The sequence below is a fragment of the Crotalus tigris genome, unplaced genomic scaffold (genome assembly GCF_016545835.1).
Source record: "Crotalus tigris isolate CLP2741 ecotype Arizona unplaced genomic scaffold, ASM1654583v1 scf7180000018825.4774228, whole genome shotgun sequence".
NCBI lineage: Eukaryota > Metazoa > Chordata > Lepidosauria > Squamata > Viperidae > Crotalus > Crotalus tigris.
The window spans coordinates 4,341,622-4,351,831 of NW_024097215.1; the positions used below are offsets into that span (position 1 = coordinate 4,341,622).

Here is a 10,210-nt window from a genome sequence, read left to right on the forward strand (position 1 = left end):
CTGCCTTGTACCATTTCTGCATGACGTTTTAGTCCTTTCAAAATTTCAGGTTTTTTTTTGTTGTTGTTGTTGTTGTTCTTACATGTTTGGTTTTTTGAATTTAAGAACTTCTTTATATGTTTATATATTTTGGTTAGACATAATAAACAATGTAAGGAAGAAAGCAGGAGAGCAATGGGTCTGCAGATTCAATGTTATTGTAACCCTCCCACCCATTGTAATAATGTCAGGTGGGAAGAAAAAAGGGAGGGAGAGGGAGGGAGGGAACGACAGAAGGAAGGAAGGAAGGGAGGGAGGGAGGGAGGGAGGGAGGGAGGGTTTGTTTATGGGTTTAGTTAAACCTTTTTCCATCGGAAACACCAGCTTCCCCAAAATTGAGTCATCCACTCATCTCAAAAAGATGTCCTTATTGTTCATTGACCTAAATGCCTTTCATGAAAATGGAACAGTCTTCCGAGCATTCTCCATATTTATCCCATGTTTCCATGCTTATCCCAAAACTAAGAGGAGACTGAGAATAAAGAAAAAAAGGAAGTGCTATTTTATGTATCTCTGGTCATGTATTGCAGGGAATAGCTTTCTACATTCACCCTTATAATTGGCAAAGGGGGAGCTTTCTATCATCTATTCGATGTAATATCATCATTCTTGGATGTGGAGGGAGTCCAGGTTTGGTGGATACACCCAATTGTGTATTCAGTTGGAAAATATATTTGGGTGAGAGGCATTCTGAAACCACAACGTGAACAAGTCTGAATGAGCAGACAGTGAAATATGTTGTGCGGTTGAAAATAACTGTCCCGTACTCAGTCAAGCCACTTTTAATATTGCACCATGAGGAAGTACAGCCAGATATTCATGCAGTTGGAACCATGAGATGATGTGTAGGGACCTCAAGTACACTTCTCCTATAACTACAGAATGTACCCTTCATTCTATATAGAAATACTCTATTTAATAATTTGAAGTCATCTTGAAAGAGATAGAAAAAGAATTATTTACTACTTTTACAACCTTAGACATACATCAATCATTCTCACCATCCTCCAAAGGGATAACTGAGGGTATGAGGCCAAGGAAATATTCCTGCCAGGCCTGATGCTCAGTGTTCTCTTGTACAAAAAACACATTTCAATATCCCCTGTATCTGATATATTCACAGAATGCTCTGTTTTGGGGTGTCTAGCTTGCAATGACTGAATAAAAGGAGCATTGCAAATCATAGTCAAGAGAGAGACTGTTCAAAGCATGTGTATGTTTATTTAAGAGTATGCTTAGAATCAGATGCATGCAAGGTGTTTCAGTGGGAGACTCCATGGAAGTTTGGATTCCTTTCGCAGCTGCTGGATCCACCCCGTCTCTCAAAGTGTCCCATCAGTGAGATCTGGAATTGGAGTCCATGTTACCCTGGAAAAGGAGACAGAATGAAAATCAAGTGGTCAGCAGGAGAAGAGGCAAGTATATCTTTAGATCCTTAGTCTGCTCCACTTCGTAGAACAACCATCTCCTCAGCGTGAATATTCAACATTGGCAGAATAATGTCATGGCTTTAGTGTGTTTTCTGTCTAATTACAGGTGCCTCCATTGTTTCTTTTATTAACTTTTTTATTAACAATGTGACCTCCTGATGTAATGTATGATGCCATATTTCCCAGTAGGAAAGAATGGTCCCAATTAAACTCTCAAAAGTGAAGAATTAGAAAAAAAAGTCCCAGTCTACAGTCAAGTGAAAGTCTCACATCAAACCCTGCAGGAAAATTTATTGCCAGTTGGATGCAGAATAGTAGCATTTTTCCAGAAAACTTTTTCATGCCTTAATAGTACATAATACATTTTCTTTCATGAAGCATTGCAAGACAGTCTGGACAAACAAAGGGATCTCCAGGCATTGCACGTGTTAGAAGTGACTTTTCCTGTGAGGAATCTATAATTGTCATTGATTTTTCAGTATTTTGCTTAATTCAAATGTGATTCCCCTTTATCAATTGAGGGCAGAAATGCTCACATAACTCTCTGCAAGTAAACCAGTAAAAACAAGAAAGCTACCTTCATGGCACTTCTTTAGGAAATTTCTTTTTGCATTGTTACCATTTTAAAAGATGTCTTGATTTTGCTGATTGCGCCCACTGATAAGCTCCTCTCGCTAGTTCAGGGCCTGGATTGCGGAACTGAGATCAAGGCAACTTTAGGACTAAAGAGTTTTCAGATCAATGACTGACAGACAAGACTGAAATGCCATTTCTTTTAAGTAAACAATTAAAATTGCTTCCTTACCAGACCTTTGACATCTAGCTCTGCATTCAGCCATAGATGCGAAGTTGTTTGCATTTCCTCCACAACCACCATAAATGAATTGCTCACAGTTCCCAGTTGCTGCGTTGAAATAATGACGAGGAAATGAAGCTTTGCACCGTCCTACTTCTCTGGGAAGTGTACATATATCTGGAGATACAGGTGAAAGTGAAAAGAAGAAAATGAGACAGACTGTCCCTCTTAAGGAAACCCAGAAGATCACTGCATGACTCCAGAGTGAAGAGCAACATGAATATTTCAGAATCTATTGGAAAATACGACATAAATACGACACTTACTTATGAAATTTTTGGGGGTGTTTTTAACATTCTAAATGATTACTGAATGATCCCAAAGATTAGCTCCAGTTTCCCCTAATACTAGTTCAGGACCTAGATTGCAAAGTTTCCCTACCAGCAGTTCTGCATTGTTTTATGCATTCCTCCGAAGTCATGAAGTTGTTTCCATTCCCTCCACATCCACTAAAAACGAACATCATACACGTCCCAGTTACTGTGTCAAAAAAAAAGCGAAGAGCAGGAGACCTGCAAGGTCCTATTCTTGGGCGAAGTGTACATTTCTCAGGAAATAGAACTGAAAGTGAAAAGAAGAAAATAAGCCAGACTGTCTCTTTTAAAGAAATCCAGAAGATCATCACATGAAAATATATCCAGAGTGCAGGGCAACCTGAATATTTGATCCTGAGCAATCCACTCCAAACATCAGAAAAAGTGAAAACAATTTGCCCACCCAAACATAGCGAGAACATCAAATTTGAGTCATTGCCACGTGCCATTAGAAGTCCTCAAAGAACTGAAGTGCAGCTAAGAAGAGGCACGAGATCCCCATTCCTAAGATCCCAGACTTCTGGGATGGACAGAGGAACTCATGGGAGAGGTTTCCTCCCAATTGCTTGAAGGTTAGGGTTTATATTCCAGCAGGCAGAAGGAGAAACCCCTTCTGAAGCTGGGCATTCAACACTTGGAGGAAGGGCACCTGGAAGTGGAGGGATAGGTGGCCATTCCCTTTCTTCCTCTTCCAAAGACTTCACGTGGACCTTCTCTTCATCCAGATTTAAGTATTTGCAGAGTGTACTTATGATGGATTCCCAAAATTGATTTTTTATTGTCTTTCTATAAAGATTGGAACCAAGTAGGTCTTTATAATTCAGCTCAATAGTAAAACCTATGAACCGCTTACAAACAAAACGGGGGACAGCGGTGGCAGAGGAAATAGGATGAGTTAGGAGAGTTGCCAGTATACTCAAAAGATGCAAGGTCTATTACAAGACAGTGAACCAGAGAGGTCCACAAAAGTTAATAACTAGAAAAGAAGTCCCAGTCTATAGCCAGGTCCACAGACGTAGATGTGTCACTCCAAACACTGCAAGAAAATTCATTGGTACTTGAATGCAGAATAGTAACATTTTGCCAGAAAACATTTTCATGCTGTAATGACATATAATACATTTTCTTTCATGAAGCATTACGAGGCAGTCTGAACAATCAAAAGTATCTCCAGGCATTGCACACGTTAGAAGTGACTTTTTCTTTGAGGAATCTATAATTTTCTTCGATTTTTCAGTATTTTGCTTAGTTCCAAAGTGATTCCCCTTTATCAATTGAGACACATAACTGCAAGAAAAACAGTAAAAACAAGGAAGTACCTTTATGGTATTTTTTTAGAAAATTTCTTTTTTGCATTTTTACCATTTTAAAAGATCTGATTTTGCTGATTACACCCACTTATAAGCTCCTCTCCCTAGTTCAGCACTTGGATTGCAGAACTAAGATCGAGGTAATTTGGGACTCAAGAGTTTTCAGATCAATGATTGACGGACTAGACTAAAATGCCATTTGTTTTAATTATGTGCTAAGGCAAAAATTAAAATTTCCTACTTACCAGAATTTTGACATGTAGCTCTGCACTGAAACCAATTTAGAAAGTTGTTTTCATTTCCTCCACATCCACCATAAATGAATTCCTCACAGTTCTTAGTTGCTGCATTGAAATAAAAACGATGAAATGAAGCTCTGCACCGTCCTACTTTTGCGGGAAGATTACATATCTCTGGAGTTACACCTAAAAGTGAAAAGAAGAAAATAAGACACACTGTCCCTCCTAAAGAAATCCTGAAGATGATTGCACGAATATATATTGTGTTCAGAATAGTGAAAACAAGTTGCCAGCCCTAACACAGTGAGAAAACTCCAATTTGAGTCATTGCCAGCTGCCATTAGAAGTCCTCAAAGAACTGAATTGCAGACACAAGCTGCTGTATCCCTAAGAAGAGGCACCAAACCCCCATTCCTGAGATCCCAGATTCCTGGGATGGACTGAGAAAGTCATCAGGGAGAACTTTTGTCCCGTTTGCTTGAAGGTTGGGGCTTGAATTCCAGCAGAAAGACGGAGAAAACGCTTCTGGAACTGGGAATTCAACACTGGGAGGAGGGGCACATGAAGGTGGAGGGGAAGGTGGGCCATTCTCTTTCCTCCTCTTCCAAAGAGTTTGCAAGTACCTTCTCTTCAACCAGGTCTAAGTATTTGTGGTGTCTGCTTAAGGTTGGAAAATTCATATATTGTTTATTTTCCAGTTCCCAAATACATTGCTCTGAATCTGTTGCTTCTTGTTGATCTACGAAAAACAGTAGCTGTAGGTTTTAGGAAAAATATATTTGCTATAGCTTTGCTACTAATGATTTTTTACACCAAAAAAGGATTTCAATTTCTTTCTTACCAAGGCTTTGGCATTCTTTTATGCATTCGTTCAAAGTTAAGAAGTTATTGTCATTCCCTCCACATCCACTATAAGTGAACATCACACATATCCCAGTTGCTGAGTTGAAAAAATAGCGAGCAGTAGGAGACATACACAATCCTATTGTAGGGACTTGTGTACATTTCGCGGGATATACACCTGACAGTGAAAAGAAGAAAATAAGACAGTCTCTTTTAAGGAAACTCAGAAGTTCATCGCATGAAAATAAACTGTTCTGACTCCAGAGTCCAGGGCAACGTGAAAAATGCTCATATCCCAAAATGATTACCTCAGAACTAAGGACCAACAGACAATACTGCAGAAAAGGGATTTTTATTCTGTTTGTTTCAGATGGCTTCCTAAACTAAATGCCATGGGTTAAAGGTCCCTCCATCATCAAGTCGGTTGTTCATGTGATCATATCTTAGAAGACAAAGGGGCAGTGGCAAGCAGAATGCACGTAGGTATAGAAGGAAAAGAAAGTTCTTGCTACCTACCTACAGAAGAGGCAACCCGAAAGCAGAAAATGAGCAGTCCAAAAGTGAGGAACATGCAGTTTGAATGAATCATGGTGATGAAAATAAGTATCCAATGCTGAGTTGAATCATTTTATAGATTATCCAACAGTGAAGTACACCTGGGCATTCATGTGGTTGGAACACCAAGGTCCAGTTCCCCAATATCTGATTAATGCTCACATCCAAACATGGTTACTCCAAGGACCAACTGGGAATACTACTGCACGTTGAGTGTTATTAGGAATCAATAAACTTCTTCATAATGAGGGACTTATTTTTTAGAAGTTTATTGACTTCTAAAGTCACTCCCTCGTTCATGTAGTTGGAACAAAGAGATCATACGTAGTGATCTTGAGTAGTTCCACCTGTCATTCATAAACATAAGGAATTCTAGCTTAATTAAAGTGAAGGCATGAGGGAAGAGATAAAAAGAAAAGAGGCACAATTACTTAGCACCACCTCCCTCCCTCACTGTATCTTTCTGTCTTTGCAAACCACCTTTGTTTTTATAAGCTCCATAGTCTGCTGTATATTTACACAATGAAAGTTACACATTGAAACGCCACATCCTGGTATTGAAAACAAGGGTCTTGTGCTCAGTCAAGCTACTTTTTATATGCACTATTGCAAGCGTCCCCAACCATTGAGAACTGGGTGAGCAGGTGAAACTTCACTCCCACTGCTTACGTGAAACCATCCCTTCTCCCCCACAATCGCTACTGCCACTAACCCTACTGGTCCACAGAGCCGGAAAGATTGGGGACCGCTGCTTTGTAAGAAATGCAGCTGGACATTCATATGGTTTCAACAATGAGTAAATATGTAGGGGCCATAAGTACAGTTCAGATATAATTACGTATTGTCATACTGGTTAAACAGTGCTAAAGAAAACATACCTTAGTGCAGATATGTCAAACACAAGGCCTGCGGGCCGGATGCGGCCCGCTATGTGGTTCCATCTGGCCCAGGGATCTGCTCTGGAAAGAGTGAAGGACCGGCCTGCCATACCTCGGCCTAGCCCAGGCCAACCAGGCATTGATCTACAACCTGGTTGTGTCCATCAAAGCCAGAACATGCTTAGCATTAAATCCATGGGGCAGTGCCACCCTGCCCTTTGGGTGCACACGCAAGCGGAGTCCAGCATCCCTGCTGGCTGTCTTGTCCCACAGGCTGACTTCACCCAGGATGCCGGCGCTGGCGCACCCTCAGGGCGGGGCAGAGGTGGCAAGGCAGCTCCTTCCAGTGGATCTTAGGCTGAACGCGTTCTGGCTTGGATGGACGCAACCAGGTTGTAGATCAGCACCAATCCATCCCCCCACCAGCACCTCCAGCCTCGCAGCCATGAGGCTTTCCTTTCACCAGCATAGACTGCCCCCCACGTGAGATAGCAAGACTGGCAGCAACATGGCAGCGCTGGCAATCTCTCCCCCTCCCATCACCCCTTCTTGAGCATGGAGGAAGGAAAGAGATGAGAAGGAAAGAAAGAAGAAAGTGTAGTGGAGAGGAGAGGAGAATTGGGGGGGGGGAATCGGCACTGGCTGGGAGGCTTTGCCAGAGCTCTGTGGATTCGGCAGAGAGGTCTGGTGCTTTGGTGGCCTCCACAGTGGCTGGCGGTGGAGCAGGGCTCTTGGGGAGGGATTTTTAAAGGGGAAGAGGAGATTGACTGGGGGAAGAAGATTTTATTTTCTCTTTTCCGGAGAGAAAAGCCAAAAGGAGGGAGAGCGAGGTAGGAAGTTTATTCTCTGGAAAGAGAATAAAAAGCCTTTTCGCCAACTTCCTGCCCAGGCACCCCTGAAGCGAATGATGTCGAGCTGGCCACGCCCACCCAGTAGGTCACACCCATCCCGGCCACACCCACCCAGCCCCCCAAGGGCAACCACAATGCTGATGTGGCCCTCAGTGAAACTGAGTATGACACCCCTGGCTTAGTGTGACAATGTTGCATTTAATAAATTAAAGACGTGGAAAGAGCTGGAAAAGGAAATACCTTACATCTTTTGCAACCTTAGATACACACCAATCGTTCTCGTTATCCTTCAGCCATGGGGTGGAGTTCCTGACCCATCTCAAAAGGGTTGATTGTGTGGGAGGAAGGCAAGCAACTATTCCTGCCAGATCAGATGCTCGGCATTCTCTATTCCCATAAGATGTATTTGAATATTCTCTCTGATATATTCCCTGAATATTCTGTATTGGGGTGTCCTGTTTGCAATGTTGTTAGTGGCATGATAGAATTAAAGGAGTAGCGCAAGTAATATTTCAGAAAATGCGTACTAGCATGTGAAAGCATTTGTATGTTTATTTAAAAGTATGCTTAGAATTTGATGTTTTTGTGGGAGAGCCCATGGAAGTTTGGATTTCTTCCTCAGCTGCTGAATCCACTCCATCTCTCAAATGATTCCATCAGTGAGATCAGGAATTGGAGTCAACGTTGCCCTGAAAAGGAGACAGAATCAAATTCAAACTGTCAGTAGTAGAAGAGGCCAAGGTATCATTACATCCTTAGTCGACTTTACCCTATAAGATGTCACGTCCTTAGTGTGAGTATTGAATTTGGTGGAATGATGTAATGACATCATCATCATTATCATCATCATCATCATTATTATTATTATATTTTATTATTATCTCATCTCATGTTAGCTCATCCTATCCTATCCTCTTATCTTATTCTATCTTATCTTAGACTACTGCAGGGAAATTTGGACCAACAAAAAGATCTCTAGGCTTTACACATTTTAGAACTGACTTTTTCTTTGAGAGATACAGTATACAGTTTCCTTTGATTTTTCAATATGCATTTAATACCAAAGTGATCCCTTTTATCAATGAAGTATAGAAATGCTCTCATAACCTTTTGCAAGAAAAACCATAAGAACAAGAAAGCTACTTTTATGGCAATTTTTACTTTTATGAAATTTGTTTTGGTACTTTTTCTTTTCTAAATGTTTACTGGTGAAGTCCAATGGTATCCCCCACTTTCTCCTCTCACGAGTCCAGGGCATGGATTGCAAAACCAAGATGAAGGTAGCTTAGCTCATTAAAGAGTTTTCAGATTGGTGGTTGACGGTCAAGACTAAAATCTCATTTGTTTTAATTGTGTGCCAAGACAAAGATGTCAATGTCTTCCTTACCAGCATGTTCACATTGCTTTATGCATTCATCCATAGTTAAGAAGTTGTTTTCATTCCCTCCACATCCACTATACACAAATTTTTCACACTTCTCAGTTATCCTGTTGAAAAAATAACGGCGAGAGGGAGTTGTGCATGATCCTACTATTGGGGCATTTGTACACATGCTGGGGTAAGCTGAAAGTGAAAATAATAAAATAAGACACACTGTCCCTCTTAAGGAAACCCAGAACATTATCGCATGAAAATATACTGTGTTCTGACACCAGAGTGCAAGAGAACATGAATATTTGAGTGCCTATTAGACAAGTAGATCCCGAGAAATCATCCCCACAATTCAGAGACATGAAAACCCTTTGACTACTCTCACATGACTGTAGCACTATGTTCTGAGTCAGTGCCATCTGCCAAGCTTTTCAGCTTCTAAGAGTAGGCACAGAGCTTCCAGACCCCATTCCTAAGATCCAGAACTTCTGGGATGGACTGAGAAACTCATCAGAGAGAGCTTTCCTCCCATTTGCTTGAGGGTTAAAGCTTGTATTCCAGGAGATTGAAGGAGAAACCCCATTTGGAACTGGTCATTCAAAACCTGAAAGTGGAGGGGCAAGAATGGTTTCTTAAAGTTTCTTATTTGGCGGAAATGGCAAAGATTTCGGCTTTTTTGAAAGATCAGTCGCAAGAGAAGTATCTCTTGGTATGGAAAAGATGGATAGATTTTATACAATATAAGTTGGATATAAAAAAATATTATTTAGTTTTTGAATAACTTATATTTAAAGTTTAAGATATTTTATAGATATTTTTCTTAATTCTTTATTTTTCTTTTTTCTTTTATTTTTTCTTTTTCTGTTTGTTTTTTTCTCTCTTCTTGTTTTTTTTTATATATACTGTTGTCAACTATTTTATAATTTGTGTAATTAATGTATTCGGATATGTTTATGGAATATATGTGTTTTAAGATTTTTTTTTAAATTTTAATTAAGCCTGTATTCAGCTCTGGGAAGGTTGGGGGAGGGTAGGGGATGGTAGGGAGGGTTCGGGGAAGGGAACTTTTTTTTTTGTAAAATTTAAAAAATCTTCAATAAAAACAAACAAACAAACAAAAAAAAACCTGGAAATGGAGGGGTGGGTGGGCATTCCCTTTCCTCCTCCTCCAAAGACTTCACATGTCCCTTTTCTTTGATTTAAGTATTTACAGTATCTGCTTAAGGTGGGAAAATTCATATGTTATTTTTATTGCAATTCCCAAATACATTGCATCTATTGCTCCGTTTTGGTGTACAAAAACGGTACCAGAAGATTTTAGGAAGAATATATGATTCATAGGAAAGTTTACAGAAGGAAGTGCTAGAAAACCTCTAGTTTAATCTTTCTATACTGTGTCAAGACTTTCACTTCCCCAAAATTTGAATAATGCTGATATCCCAAAATGGTTGACCCAAAACGGAGGACCGACTGGGAATTCTGCAGAAAAAGGACTTTTATTCTCTGTGTTTTGGATGATCCAT

General features: G+C 40.3%; 1 protein-coding gene across 1 annotated transcript; it reads right to left on the reverse strand.

Annotated features, from left to right (window-relative positions):
- Positions 1-1,238: 1,238 nt before the first annotated feature.
- LOC120313971 (carboxypeptidase inhibitor SmCI-like) lies at positions 1,239-6,937 on the reverse strand. Its single transcript, XM_039356530.1, has 6 exons — positions 5,548-6,937; positions 5,030-5,209; positions 4,195-4,374; positions 2,707-2,886; positions 2,275-2,442; positions 1,239-1,407 (listed from the first exon to the last, which is right to left on the reverse strand). The coding sequence occupies exons 1-6, from the start codon at positions 5,618-5,620 to the stop codon at positions 1,403-1,405; spliced, it is 786 nt and encodes a 261-aa protein (XP_039212464.1). The 5' UTR covers positions 5,621-6,937; the 3' UTR covers positions 1,239-1,402.
- Between the last annotated feature and the right edge of the window lie 3,273 nt (positions 6,938-10,210).